At 41.8% G+C, this 15,686-nt stretch overlaps 1 protein-coding gene across 1 annotated transcript in view; it reads right to left on the bottom strand.

Moving 5' to 3' along the window:
• The window catches only part of Nrp1 (neuropilin 1), a 141,489-nt gene extending 134,486 nt beyond the window's left edge, over nt 1-7,003 (bottom strand). The window contains exon 1 of the mRNA XM_019206154.2: nt 6,925-7,003. Within this exon, the coding sequence (XP_019061699.2) occupies nt 6,925-7,003 (79 nt within the window). The remainder of the gene's footprint in view (nt 1-6,924) is intronic.
• Between the last annotated feature and the right edge of the window lie 8,683 nt (nt 7,004-15,686).

Below are 15,686 nucleotides of genomic sequence, written 5' to 3'. Positions count from 1 at the left end.
GGACAGCCCCACTCCCGGCCCTGCCACACCGGCCGCTCCCGCCGCCTTTCCCAGGACTGGCTCCTCCGGCGGCCCAGGGCTCAGAACGCGCGTCTTCCTGCCCACTGCCCAGCGCCTTTCCCCAGTCGGCTAAGGCGCGCACTGTGTACGGAGGCGTGCTTAAGTCCTGCCTTAGATCTGAGCTCACTGGAGATTTCGAGCCTTCTGGGTTTCTCCACACTGTGCTGGGTTCCGGAGCCCTCCTCTCTGATTGATAATTGCTGGCTAGTCTGTAAGCACAGTGCAAATTGCCCTTGCTAACAGCCTCTTCTGCTCTTGGATTCCAATAAGCGGTGAAAAGGGTCAGTTTTAGATTTCTGCAACTCACCAGCAAGGGAGATGGACCGACTTATAGGCGAACACGTGAGAGACAGAAAGAGAAATTTGGCAGTGTTCCTAGGTTGATTTTATTTTGGTCTCAGGAACACTTAGTTCCTTCTGACACACCAGTCCCCAAGACTAGGTAGACTCAGATTGCACCTGAGGAAGGAATTGCCCACCATCCGCCTTCTCAGCGTGCCCGGCCTTGGCTGCATACCCGGATGGGAGATCCTAGGCCCTGCCAACAATGTCTGGATGCTGAGTGTTCCCTTCCTTTCATCAAGCCCTCATCAATTTGTCAGAAATGAGATGAGATCCATTGCTCCCCACAGACCGTTTGAGCCACGAACTTCCTTAGCGTACTTCAGATTAATGCAATATGGAGATTCAGGTTGGTAGTTCAAAACTATCAGATATAGTCTTTTTTTTAAAACATCAAACCCATGTATTTCAGCACTGCGACGAGATGACATATTTTCAGTAGGAGCTAACCAACACTTGAAATGTAAGAGTGAAAGGAATGAAACTGGAAAATATTAAAAATTGGGTTTTGAGTATTTTTGCAAACACTTTTCTTAAAATGGTGCTTCTTTCATTTGTCCCTCATGCAGAATATGTCGGTGGGCTGCCTGTGTGGCTGTCTCCTTAGTTTGGCAGAGGAGGAGAAAGTAAACATATACCTTTAGCTTTGGATTCTTCATTTTTAGTCTGTTGAAACTTGCCTTGAAAATGTTCAAATACTGGAGAAGAGACTATCATCTAACACTTTAAAACTAAGTTAAAGTGGGCTGGGAATTTAGCTGAGTGGTTCCACCACCTGCCTTGTAGATGCAAAGACCTGAGTTTGATCTCCAGTACCAGAAAAAACAAAACAAAACAAAACAAAAAAACTAAGTTAAAATGCAAAGTTTTTATAAGACAGCACACCCCCCCAACAAGCAAGATAAGGGGAGAAAACGCTCAATTTGGAATCATGTAGGTAAATTCCAAATGTTTGGTGGTAGAGGTTAGGTTTGAAGGCTGTACATTACTCCTTTGAAAAAATAACTATATTTTCTGCCTTTATTGAGTTACTTTTAAATAAAGAATATTAAATTAATACTAACCAAGAGAAACACTCAGCAAACCAGTGACAAGATCATTAGAGAGAACAGTCCACATTTCTAAAAGACTATCTTCAAATAGGATGACCTTTAAATTTTCAACAATCTTAAAATTTAATCATAGTGTTAGGCAGAGAACTAAAATTTTAAGGGATTTTTGAAAGGGGTCAATAAAATTATTCTTAATATATTAAATGAAGACCCCTCAAAACGCAGTTAAGGATTGTTTAATTTACTCTTCAAGGATTTAATTTTATTTTGTATTTTTTTAGATGACTACTGGCTGTGGCATGGAGAGTGGGATAGGAGTATGAGGGAAGAACTGAGGGGACCAGATGTTAAGGGGCTGTGGTAGAATCTAAGCAGAGGCATGCACAAGGACTGCCAGTGGACACTGGGAAAAGATGAATGCTAAACTTTTTACAAGGACAGTGGACGGGACAGGAGGTCAGGTTATGCCAGTGAGCAGTCAAGCTTTCCTAGCTCAGTGGGCAGTGATAGTCTTCATGCAGGTAAGGGACATGAGAAAAAGGCTAGTTTGGAAGGAAGATCATGAGCTTGATTGGGTCTTAGGTCAGTTTCTAGTCCCTCTGAGGCAATCAAACAAGAACACAGCAGTTACTTGGCTTGGAGATTGTAAGTTCGTGAGTCACTGATCTTTAGATGATAGCAATTGAAATGGAAGAGATGGATGAAATTGTTGAGGGAATTGGAAAAGAAGACCAAGAGCAGGGAACTGAAGAACTTGTAAAGCCAAATTGTGAGAATGAGTCAACCCATGGCCTGGAGGGTGAGTAGCTGCAGAGGAAGGAGGAAAACCAGGAAAGTATATTGCCATAAAAGCTAAATAGAAGAGGGAAAAAAAAACTTCCAAAACTTTCCAAAAGGAAGTTTTGGATAAGAGTTGAATATTGCATTAGTTAGCTTTCCACTACTCTGACAAAATACTTGAGATAACCAACTTAGAAAGACAAAAGGTTTATTGTGGCTCATCATTTCAGACATTTCTGTTTATGGTCATTTGGTGCCATTGTTTTGAGCTCATGGAAGCATGGTACAACATGAGTGTGTGGCAGAGGAGGCCTGTTCACCTCCTGGTGGGAGATAACACACACACACACACACACACACACACACACACACACACACAGAGAGAGAGAGAGAGAGAGAGAGACCTCAGGGCTCCATGACTCATGACCAAACTTCCTTCCAGTAAGCCTCACATACAGAAGGTTCCACCACCTCCCAGTCAGCAGAGCCACAGGTCAGCAGCAAAGCCTTTAGCAAACAGGCCTTTGAGGGACAAAGGATAAATAATATTGACTTTTCAGCTCTGGCTGGGTGAGCACCGAAACAGATTGGACTCAGTGGTATACTGGCTGGTAAGAGATTTTGCTGGAGTGCTGAAGAACAAGATTACAGGCCAAGTTGGAATGGGCCAAGGAGCCAATGAAAGACAAAGGTATAGAGACAGTCAGTAGAGGTAATTCTCTCTAAGTTTCCATGGCGGGGGAGGAAAGAAACAGCTTCAGAAAGGACGGACGTTGAAGGAAGTTGATTTTTCATTGGCTTTTAAGATGGGTAACTAACTATGGGACATCCTAAACATGGATAGATAGAGCTTAGTTTGGGGAAATGTTGAGATTGAGGCACAGAGCAGATAACCAGGGTGGAAATTGCCTGAGAAGACAAGAGGAGATACAGTCTAGAGCCCGGATGGACAGATTCCCACTGCACGAAGAGAAACAACTTTTGTTACAGCAGGAGCAAAATGGGAGCTGGCAGGTGTAATTGCAAGCAGGCTTGTTGTACTTTGGTTGTGGGCAGTTTCTCTCTACTCTTCCATTTTCTTGGTGAAGTATTTCACATGGCTGAATCAGGGTGAAAGAGAGGTGGGGAAGGTTTCCAGAGAGCAGTGAAAATTGAAGTGGATGACCCTGCTGATCAGAGAGGCTGCTGTTATTTCTGCTATTGTTTGGATAATTTTGTCAGTTGAAAATATGAGCTAGGAATACATTTTCCATAGAACATGCTTCCCTAGAAAAGTTATCATGACTCATTATTCATAACGCTCACAAAAGTCTGTGTAACTCAAAGTGAAGTGGTAATATAATAATCCTACCAGTATTTTTCAGCTTGAGTTGCTCCATGTAGGTATTCAGTAAATGCTTTTATGAGACGAGGAATGTTCCTAGCCATTATTTACAACAAATTAATGTGTTTCATTTTGGGCAAGTAAAGTGTCTCTCCAAATAACTCTTTGTGATCACAATACCTTTTTTTTTTCTTCTCTCATCCTCCTCGTCCTTTATCCTCCTAGAGATGGCCAAGAAAATTTAAAACTTTCATATATATCCTATAGCAAACATCCACACACTGATAGATGTGGATAATTCATAGAAATTACAACTGCTTTGGATAATTCATAGGAAATATAATGAAAACATTTCTTCTATTTTGTAAAGTCTAGATTCAACATCATTATTCTCCACATTTTCACAGCTACATAGAAGAGTCAAATGTACTGGGTAGATTATCAGTGGGCTTTTTTTTCAATAAAGCTTTTTATCTTAAACTTACTATGTTAAGCCATCAGAAGGTTACAGTGCCTTACCTTCTATGTAAGAGGTGATAAATTAATATTTGTCAGTTGATTTTAGCCATAAAATGTACTGCCTCAGTGGACTTGCTCTAATGCCCACAAAAGCTTATGTGACCTGAGGAAGTCATCCAGAGCAGAATGGGCATTTTTTTGGAATTTTTGTACTCGAAGAAGCCTTCAGATCATCAGTACAACAAGTTACTTTCTCTGCAGGCACATTTTTCTCCTGCTCAGACTGTATGAACACCCCAGCAGGGATGATAAGCAGCAATCTAGACAGCAAGGGAAAATATTTGGTAAAAAGGTGCTCCTGCCCTTTCTCTTCTTAGTTTTTAGAGCCAAAATCTTAGTTGCAGAAGCTGAAAAGAATAGAAACACAAAAGTTGAGACAGCAAAGTTGTAATGTGACAGGTGATGAAGCAAAATATTTTGGTTTGTATTTTGAAATGCAAAGCAAAAACAACGACGACAACAACAACAACAACAAGACACAAGTGCATACCAGGACTTGTTAATTATAATTTGCATTTGCAGAGCTCAAAGCAGCCCTGGGGTTTACTATCCTTTAAAACAAATCACTATTTCTCCCCCTCACATGACAGCCAGGCCACCTGAGGCACATTGAGAGTTCAAATGTGGCAGCTGTGCAGCAATTCTGCAAGGCAAAGAATATGGGAAACGGATGTTTAAAACTAGGATCTGTATCTCAAAGTAGGTGAAATTACAACCTTATAATACAATAAGCTTGAATAACAAGATTGGTCTCTCCCTTTGAAAATTCATAGTAATTTCCATTATTTTGTGTTTTATGAGGTCAAATCGCATTTTAAATTCATTTGGTACGATTATGTTTAGTCTGTTGTGCAAAGGCACATTCTTCACTTGAGTTCTTTTTCTGGATTTTAAAACCCCCTGTGATTTCACAGATTTAGTAGTGATGTTGAGGTGTGGACCACATGCGATCGAATATAGTCACATTTAATGTTATCTACCAAAGCAAGCTCTTATCTCCTTGGTTTTTGAGATTCTTTGGACCTTGGTTTGAGAATGACTGCTCTGGCTTTCAAAGGAGTTATCCATCTTAAGTAGATTAACTCTGATATCTAGGTGTTTGACATGAGTCCTGATAATGTCAAGGGAATATCTCTTATTATGTAGACAGAAGACAGCAACTTTCATGTTACATTTAAGAAGAAGCATCTCAAGACACATGAGAGAGTGGTAATCAGGGTTTGTTGGTTGCATACCAAGAAACACAACTTCAATTAAGTTAAACAAACAAGTGATTTATTGGTCATAACTGGGCAGACCTTGCTTCATGCATAGCGGGAACCAAAGTTTCAGCTGATGCTGATCAGCAGGTCTCCATCTGAGACTCATCTAAGTTGGCTTCATTCTCATCAGGGCCCCTCCAGGTAGGGTCAAAGGTGGTGATGGCAGCTCCACACTGAAGTGGCCCTTAGGGTCATGATCAAAGAGAAACTATGGAGGTAGCAGGGTGCTCTCTTTCCTAGAGTATGTGATTATCTTAATGAAACACCGATTCATCCTCTGGGAGTATGAATGATAGCCCCAGTCCTGACCCAGCTGGTCATCCAGCAGATGGGTCACCCTTATCAGCCCAGTATGGCTGCAGGCATAGGACAAACTAGAGACAGAAGGCGGAGAGGCAGTAGGAGAAAGGAGTCTATGGATGTTACGACAGGAAGGAAGGGGAAGGGATGCCAGGCTGACAGTACATGTGGGTATCTGCTCCCTTATTACTGTGAATTATTTTTAAATGAGAATATATGAAACTTATGGCTCTTAGTTTTTATGGGGCGTGTCATATGTGGTATTTGTTTGATCCTGCTTTGTTTTTAGTCTATTTTTTCTTATTATCTAAATGTCCAGCTGCAGGAAATAGCATGTGCCTATAGCTTTTATTTCAAAATCTAAGGTTAGTGTTTCATGGTTAATTGTCAATAAAATTATAATGCAGGTGATAGTTTATTTTTAATTCCACCTCCCTTTGGGTATAAGTCCCTAATTTTTATTATCTACTCCTTGTTCTCTAACAAAGCCTACAAGAAATTTATTACTGGAAGAATCCAATACTTAACCCATTTTAGGTGTCACTGCTAGCCAAGCAGGGAAGGCCTTTAGAAATAAGGAACTTTCTAGAATGTTCTCACAACAATGCTAGAACAAGGAACCTATGTGTGGTGGTGTCAGGGTACACCACTGGGCTCAGAATTTCTAAACTACCTTTGAGTGGGGAATGAAGACTGGAGAGCTTTCCACATACACAGAGCCGAAGAATCATTTATAGGACAGTAAGCCTTTCACTAACAGAGGTAAACTTTTTAAGGGAGTGAGACTTGTGGACTCCATGGGTCCAGTTCACCATACAGAAGTTCACTATATACATTATCAAAGAAAAGGCTTGTAATAATCTCTTCTCCTGTATATTCTGTGTGGTATTTTCTCGAGCTGTATTAAGACTGTTGGGACAAAATAATTACTTGTCTGTATTGTGCTATATTTGGAACAGGTCTGCACATGTCTGTGGTGCTAGTTCACTTATTTATTTACTTTACAAAACTATGACTTAAAAAATTAAAATACATGCTTACATGAGGTCGGGCACCATGTCAGATGTCTCACCTGTGAACGCACACAGCAGAAAGCAACACCTAATTGTTTAGCACTGTGTTGGGAGTCCAGTTCTGGCTCTACCAAGACTCACTGCATTTCAAACATGTTTCTGGGTAGTGTTTTCCTCTCAGGGCATCTTGGTGTGTCTATCTGGAGAGATGGGTCTCCTTCAGAGGTACTCATGGATATTTAGAGCGTGCCTTTCCTGAGGTTCTTCTTTACCTTGGGGAATAGCCTGGTGCCCGAGTGACTGATGTGAGCATGGGTCCTTCTTACCCAAAACTTTTTTATCCAGGCGCATGCCCTTGTGGCTCTACTCTGACCTGTGTTTGGTTGATTCCTACTCAGACAGCCCCTTTCCAGGAGGACGCTGGGCAGGAGCGAAGTGGGGTCTGGGTGTGTCAGTCAGGTGAGACCAGGAAGAGGCAGCTCAGCAAAAACACACAGTGTAATAAGCATTTTAGTGCTCACCATGGGTCCCAGCGAGAAGAGGGCCACGTGTGCAGGAGCATTTGGAAAGGAAGGGAGAGCTGGAAGGACACAGATGTCCCACCAGTGGGTGGGGGCTAGAGAAACAGGAGACACCCATGGCCAGAGTCTTCCCTGGGACCCAGGGCATTACCAGGCAGGTTCCCGACGTGAAGTTCAAACTGTTGAGTCTGGAGCAGGAGGACATGAACCCCAGGGAGGCCTGCAGCATGGCCCATGCATGGCGTGGGGATCTGTGGGCCACCAGCTGGGTTGTATCCGGCTGTCAGATGGGAAGGTGAGCACGCACAAGGTGCATATTTTCTTCATCGACCACCTCGAGGAACCTAGTGGGTACAGAGCTGGAAATTGAGCCAAGGACTACTGAGCCCTGCTTCTGGTATGAGAAAGCCTAACTTTTATACAAAAGGGATGTGGAAGCAACATGGTTTTTATGAAATTCACTACTTGCTTCATTCCTTTGGGCTCGCAGTGTTTTCATCTATAAAAGGCAGGTGTTGAAATAAGCTATCTTTCAGGACCTTCTCAATTGCAAAGCTGTGTGATTCCACTTAAAAAAAAAATCAACAGGAGAGTGGGCTTGCTACCCTCTGCTGTATTGCGGGAGGCCACCTGTGGAACGTGTACCCATGCAGCTGCTGTGTGGAAGCCCTTCTGCGTACTCCCTTTCTGAATAGTTTGTGTCCCTCACACAGACTTCGACAGGGCAGCAAACATGGAGGCCACGTCCCACGTCTCTCTGTATGCGCTGTAGCTCTCAGGAAGAAATATGAGAATAAAATAAAGCACTGCCGGAGGAATGGCAAGGGATGGCCAACACCACAAAAGAAAACAAAACAAAGAAACCACAGGACACACACAGAGTCCTGCTGCCCAAAGTCTTCCCCCTGGGTTCTCCCAAGTATGAGGCTAGTGTGCATTTCAAGGCAGCAGAGAGCCAGAGTATGTGTGTCCTGAAGGATCTCCAGGAGGAAACCAAACTAAAAATTCAAGGGAAAGATTTATTGAACAAACGCGGGTCAAAGCACGGTTGTTTCTCTTTGTTTCCCTGATCATGGGCTGTTGTACTCCCAGGAAGACCCCGCCTTTCTGGATGCCTTTTCCAGGGGAAACAGGATGTGCCATGATCTGAGTTTCTGCTGCTTGGCTCCCAGGTCTGGAAAGGGAATCAAGAATGGAGTGCGGTTGGTAGCAGGTGCTGCGGAACACAAATCGTAACACATTTTGGTGGTGGATCTTCTTTTATTTTATCCCCAGCTTCGGTACCAGAGGTGTATTATTTTTTTCAGAATATTTTTCAGACAATCTTGAGCTTAATTGCCAACTTGTTCATGAGCTTGCTGTGTCCACACAGGGAGTACTACGCTTTTGATAGAGAAGGCTTCTGGGCAATTTCTGATTCTTCATAGAGATATTGGATGGAATCATACTGACTAAGCTGTGGCTACAGCAAACAGTCTCAATATTATGAAGTCCAAGAGGTGGGTTTTGTTGCTAACATAAAAATAGACCTCAGCCACATGCTGGTGCAATGCTTAAAGGGGGCTTGGGAGTGGAGCTTCTTCCTCTGTCCAACAAAAGATATATTTGCTGCAATTTTGACCACCACATCCCTTTGTGAAAGCTGCCCTTGGAAAACAGTATAAATAAAATAAAGTTTTATAAAGACTTTCAAACAGTCCACCTTTCTGCCCTGGAGACTATAATGACTACTCTGGTTTAAAAATCCCATTTCTTATTCCTTCCTATTTCAAGCTCCCTGGTAGTGGCTCCGTAAAATAAGCCTGTAGAAAATGGGTAATGAGGAAATCGTTGCCTTAATTGAAGGTCACATCACAAAGGTCAAGGTAGGTATCTTTTGGCTGATAGAAAAATCCCCCAGAGTGCCATTCTTCTGACCTAAAATAGAGGCTCAGGGGTAATTTGTCAGATCCATGATGGCCCTTGGTTGGTATCTACTACATTGTCTTTGTTAACCTCATAATCAGCTGATTTCCATTACTGATAACCCTGCATTTTAAGCAGAGAAGGGAGAGCCCACAATGAAGCACAAACATGCTTACAATCTTAAGTCAGAGTGGAGTGGCTTCCAAATCCTTTGGTCTTGAGTTCATGTGTTCTACACAGTTGTGACTTTCCACAGGTTCCTTTCAGTTCCAGACAGGTTAGCGCTGAGCCCTTGTCTTGTTATTTTTGTTTTTCACCTGAGTGTTTTTCTTTTAGAAGAAGAATTACGAGTGATTTTGTTGTTGTTTGCTTCCTTTCTTGTTGGTTATTGCCAATGTGCGGTGTTGACATGCTTTGTAGCCTAAAGCTGAAGAGGACATTCTAAACACAACAGATACTGTACTCTCATAATAATTTCCTAAGCCATCAGAGGACTCAGTTAGCCTACAGTGTAAACATTTTACAAGATTCTCATGACAGCATTGCTAGCCAGTAGTTTCACTTGAAAGACTCCTTAATTTTTTTTTGTTTGGCCAGTAGGCTTTCTCTTTCTGTAGCTCCAACTACTGGATATACATTCTCAGTATTTTACTTCCTTTTCTTTCCCTGGTGGAATATTTTCAATACTGCAATTGCAGTTCCTGCTGCTTATTTTGAGTGAGTATTATTATGCATGGTATCTAGCCCAGGAGTGGGATGTGCTATGGGTATCTATTTCAAAATTAGTTGGTTAGAATTCTTCATAGTCCTTTTCAGAAACAATATCACAAAGGACAGGGCAAAGGACAGCCCACCAGGACATCTTGAACTGACAGAAAGCTGAACACTCATCACTGGCATCTCTGAACTTCCTTATGTCCTAACACTGGTTATTTCTCATAGGAGTGAGGAAGGCAAGTCAGTAGGTTACTGATAGGAGTAGTCTGGGATCTCATCTTATTTAAACGCTTCTGCACTGCAAAAGAAACCACCAACACAGCTAAGAGAACCTGCAATGTGGGAAAAAATGTTTACCAGCTGATCCTCGACAAAGGACTATTATCTAGAATATATAAAGAACTCGAAAAAATCAGGCCCCCCAAATATAAAGACCTGATTCAAAAATGGGCATCTGAAATGAACAGACATTTCTCAGCCAAAGAAGTAAAAGCAGCAAATAAATATATAAAAAAATGTTCCACATCACTGGTCATTCGAGAGATGCGGTTGAAAACAACAATGAGATTTCACCAAATGAGATACATTCATGAGACTGCAAGGACAAATAGCCTGGATGGAGGTGCTCTAAAGTAACAGCTAGATTAAGGTCATACCTGTGTGCATAGATCCTGGCAGGAGGAGCCCTAACAACTGAATGCATTGATTTGAATAGGGTCATAGGCAGTGTCTTTGGTGGGGCCAGGACAGCTTTGGGGTTTGCAGAAGGGCAGCTGGTAAGCTGCAGTTGCTTCTAATTTGTACATGGCTTATTTGGACATTAGGGTCTGTCTTATTCGATAAGGGTAAAATTATAAATTTAAAATCAACCACATTTTATATTATAGGATCATTTGATGCTTTCAAAGGCTTAATGGTGTCTCATCATTTTTCTAGTGAAACAAGGGCATAGATTTCTCTTTTCTTCAAATCATGTTTTTGCCATTGGGTAAAAATGGCTATGTGTAATGCACTATTTTTTAAATTGTCAAGAGTAGTTTTTGAGGGTTATTATCATTATTCCACACTTTTCATGACTTAAAGATGTTTTTTGTACTGTGACTTAGCCATAAAAATAGAACAATAATACATCCAAGTGTAGAAGTCAATTGCTAAGTGACCCCCACAGTTTTTGCTTCAAAACTATTATACTGTGCTATTTTTAATATCAAATTGCCATTGTTTGGAGGCAACATAATTATTTCAAAGTGTTTCCAGCAATCTAGTTGATATTTGAGAACTATTACCCCAATCCTTCTGTTATTTTTCATATGTGTTCTTATTACTAACAATTGTTTGGTAAAATCTTTCTGATTGTTCTTCTCTTCTTGTCTTGGAATGTCGTAGTCTAGAAATATTTAGACAGCTTACTGTTATGTCTGTTATATCCTTGAGGCCTCCAGAAAGGGCAGCTTCTTTTTCCAACACCAACTATGTATCCAAGGTAGAGTTTAGAAGGCCTCAGTGACATGATCAATAAACCATTTTGAGAATTGCTCAGAGCTTCCTTTTATCTTTTTTAAAAAATACAACCTTTAAAATCAGAAATCCTGGCACAGCACTCTCCAACTGTGCCACAGAAGGACATAAGGATGTTGGTGCTTTTCCCTGTCTATTTTTGTCCCCTACTAAATCACAGCCCTGGAAGGGAGCTTCAGGAGTCATCAAGCTGTTGCATTGCCTTCATGCTCAACATCACAAGGAGAGATAATCGGCCTGCTCTGAAAGGCTCGCCAGGGGAACGTATTTCAAAACCAACCAACAAATACTTGTGCTTACTATGTACATGGAACAGTATGGGAAGAATGTGGAAAATGATACGACATTATCCATAGCCCCAAGCATCTTACGTATCATTTGGAGAGAAAAGATACACACATGGACACAAAGCTACCGGCAAACACTCCTGAATGTGGGGTAGCTCTTGAGGGTCTCACTTCATTGAAAATTTGCATTCTTGTCCTCCTCGCCAGTGGAGCCTATCATTATGACTGGGAAATTGAAACCACTAAGAAATTCACAGCAGTTCTATATTCTAAGGTCTCTAAAGTCGACCTAATTTTTAGGTCTGTAGAGGTTAACTGATGATTCTAGAAATAGCCTGGATACCAATTTTGACTTTACCAATTATTAGCAGTGTGGCCTTGGGCAATCTACTTGCATGTTTTTGCCTTTTAATTTCATACATGAGACATGGCACAAAAATTGAACCTTCCTTGTAGGGTTGGGAGAGTCCCATGTTGAATTTTCTGTGCACCTCATAGAGAGTAAATGTGTGTCATATTAAGTGGTAGTTGTCTGAGGGTCATTTACATCCTTGACTACACTGTTAATATCCCATTACCCTGGTGTCTTCCTCTTGCTCTTATCCAGGTAAAACCTCACCATTTATGTGACTAAATGAAGTGACCATTACCCCGTTGGTCACAAAGCAGGATTTCATAACTGATTCAGTCCTTCTTGTTGGTTTTTAACACAATTCTTACTCCAAATATGGCACAACTTGAATACAGTGGATTAATCATTGTCCTAAATACACCAAGTTTGCAAGAGTGAGCAAAACACAGCCCCATCCCTCCCAGATCCCCATGTGCAGCGTGAAAGGCGGACTTGCACAAACCTTACTCCCGCTTCAAGCATGCAAAGGGTCAGCCATGTATCAGCAGGTGTTGCAGTAGATCTCACAGCTGACGGAGAAGCAGCAGGAAGGGCAACTGATTCCTAAGGGAAAGGAGTCAATTCAGGGAGTCAAAGAGGACTGGAGAAACCTACAAGATGGTGATTGCAACGCTCAGAGGCCTCATGGTGAGGCCGTGTGCACAGCGAGAAGTGAGGCCAGGAGACTGGAGAGGTCAATGGAGTCAGAGTGGGACCTCGGGTCTGTTGTACTGACAGTGTTTTTCAAAGGTTTAAGTTGGTTCTGGACTTCAGCTTTAAGTCTTATGGAATGCTGGATCTGGTCCACGGCTGTCCCCATCATCCTATCCCCTATTGTTCTTTCCAAAACCACAGCCAGTTGTGAAGTCCGTGTCAGCACATTAATGTCTTTGGAACATACCTCTTTTCATTTTTTACTAAAATGGTGTGTGAGTGTGTGTGTGTGTGTGTGCATATGTGTATAGTATCATGGTTTAGTTTTGTTTGGTTTGTTCTAGAGACTCCCTTTTCTTCAGCTGCACATGTAGCATAGCACGTAGGATCGTATGATCTTGGAGTTTGATAACTATAAAAATGATCTCAACTCACTTACTGGAAAACTGAGCTCCAGAGATGTTTCCAAGGATGTTTAGGAGTGAAGGATGTATGGAAGTCAGCAGGGCTTCTGTTGCTTCTGCTTTAGGGGAGAGAGAATTATGCCACGCACCAATGAACACAGTGAATAGCCAAAAGAAATATTCCTGTAAGAGAATATGAGATTGTAGTTTGCATAAGGAGGGTCATTGATGCCAATGAAAAGGATCTTCTAGTTTATCCTATAAACAATGAGGAGCAACACAGTATTCTCTGAGTAGGAAAGTGGCATATTTGGTAAAGTTTCAGGAGACTGAATCTTGTGCCATTAAACGGCATACTGTGTTGTATGAAGAAGATGAGATCCTACCTTCAAATTCTTAGGCATCAGGGGAACTAATATGCTATTCAGGAATTGTTTTTTATTTGCAGCCAGTACATAATGAGACAGTGAAAAAATTCAGAAAGGAATTTCGCCTTGTTTTTTTAAGTGGCTATAAAAAGAATATGGTGGGTTTTATTTTTTCTCCTAAATATGTTTTGACCTTCTTTCTGCTTAAGCACAGCTGGTCTTTCCTGGCTTTCTCTGTTGACTTCCCAGACGTTTTTCCTAGTTCTCTTCCATCTGTATTACTGATACCACTCCTTTACTTTTTTCATACTGCGTCCCACACTGTGATTCTTGTAATCCCAGCCTCCGCCCTCTTTCCTTCCCACTCTAAAATTTCCTGGATGCCCCTGGACACATCCTGGGCTGCCATGTTTCCCTGCACTGGTGTGAGTTCTGAATCTATCCTGATCTCTCAACTCAACTTCAGACCCATATTAGCACTTGGATTGGCCAACCAGACCAAATCCAGGGGCTCTCAGGTAATTGCACCTCAGTTCTCAGTCTATACCTCACCTTTTCTTCTTGGACTCTTTGTCTTAGACACCATCTCCTGTAAAGTCTTCCCAAACCCACTGGCTAGGATTAGTCCCTTCCCTTTGCTCCCTGGGATTCTGGTGACAGCTATGGTTTCTACAAGTCTGCAGAATCTCTCGGAAGAGAGGCTGTATCTTACCTACCCTGTATCCTTGGGCCTAACAAGTTCTCATGTAAAAGTTTGTTAAATTGATTAAAGAATAATGGCAAGGTTCATAAGGAGGGGAGGACAGTTCTTTTCTGCTATTATCATTCTAATTATTGGATGGCGTGGAAAGCCTGGAGAAAACTGATTTATAATGAGCAACTACTCCGTTTCCTACCTCCTCAGTGTGGTTTATAAATCCTTCATTTGATCTTCATGTGGACTTCATAAAATTAGCATTGTTACTCCCACTCACGTAGGAGCAAAATGAACTTCAGAGAGTTTGAGTCACTGAGACATCCTAACTTATACATTCCAGGTCTTGAAATTCATTGAAAACTGGGACAAGAACTTAACTCGATAGTACCTTAAAGCCACAGACATACTTAATGACTCAGAAGAATGAAAAAAGCCTATATAAATGTAATATTTTCTCATTCCAGTCCCTTCACTGACATTGTCTTGCCAACTAAATTCCAGTTCTTCAGGTTGGCATTCCAAAACCTCAGAACTGGGCAGGACTCTTCCTTCCTGTCCTTTCTTTCAATTACTTTGACCTAGGTGTTCTGCCAGCTGGACACAGCACTGAAAATCCACGTCTCTCTACCTTTCCACCTTTGCTCATTTGCCTCTGTCACCTGGAATGACCTTTGTCAGGAACGTACTCACACTGCCGATGAGCTTACTTGGCCTATCTTCATTAAAAATACGGTTCTCTTAAGCTTTGGGGAAAATACAACTCTTGAAATGTGTATTCATTTTTGGTATTGGGGACTGAATTCAGAGTTGCACAGATGCTAAGAGCCTGCTCTATAGTTAAACTGCCCACAGGTCCTCCCACGTAAGGTTCCCAGTGTACTGTCACTGCAAACTCTGGCTCCGAGGGCTCAAAAACCCCAAGCTACAAAAATTCTCTTAAAGAAAAAATATAACCATGTCCGTCAATGAAAAAGAATAGAAAGAAAAGAAGCACGGGACTTTCATCAATTCTGGAAGCGAGGTTGAAACGATGATAGAGAAATCTGATTTTTTGGTTTGTTATTATCATCCTGTCTATCCATCTGTCTATCCTCTATCTATCCATCTATCTACCTATCTATCATCTCATCTATCACTAACTTATCCATTTATCATCTATCTATTGCAATGCTGGAGATCAAACCCAAAGCCTCTGTACTGATCTCCATCCCCTTTTTATTGCTTTTTGCATTTTGAGACAAGGTCTCTATAACTCACTAAGCTGCCCAGGTGAAGCTTGGACTTGTGAACCTCCTGCCTCTGCTTCCTGGACTACTGGGATTGCAGGCCAGCGCCACCGAGTTCATATGATGATGATGATGATGGTGGTGGTGGTGGTGGTGGTGAAATGAAGAACAGCCTGTCCTAACAAACAAACTTGCTCTGCTCTTTATCCCCCTACATCAAACTTTGACTCAAATCATTTTTTTCCATACTCCTTGCCTGGTTCAGCTAGCGATGGGTCCATCTTGGCAAAATGTCAGGCTTGTCCCATTCATCTGCCTGCTGGATGGAGTCCAGGATTAGCCACAA

The sequence above is a fragment of the Fukomys damarensis genome, unplaced genomic scaffold, assembly GCF_012274545.1.
Source record: "Fukomys damarensis isolate Sample0158 unplaced genomic scaffold, DMR_v1.0_HiC HiC_scaffold_19, whole genome shotgun sequence".
Lineage (NCBI taxonomy): Eukaryota > Metazoa > Chordata > Mammalia > Rodentia > Bathyergidae > Fukomys > Fukomys damarensis.
The sequence above is the reverse complement of the archived record's forward strand: the minus strand, read 5'-3'. Positions and strand labels throughout refer to the sequence as shown.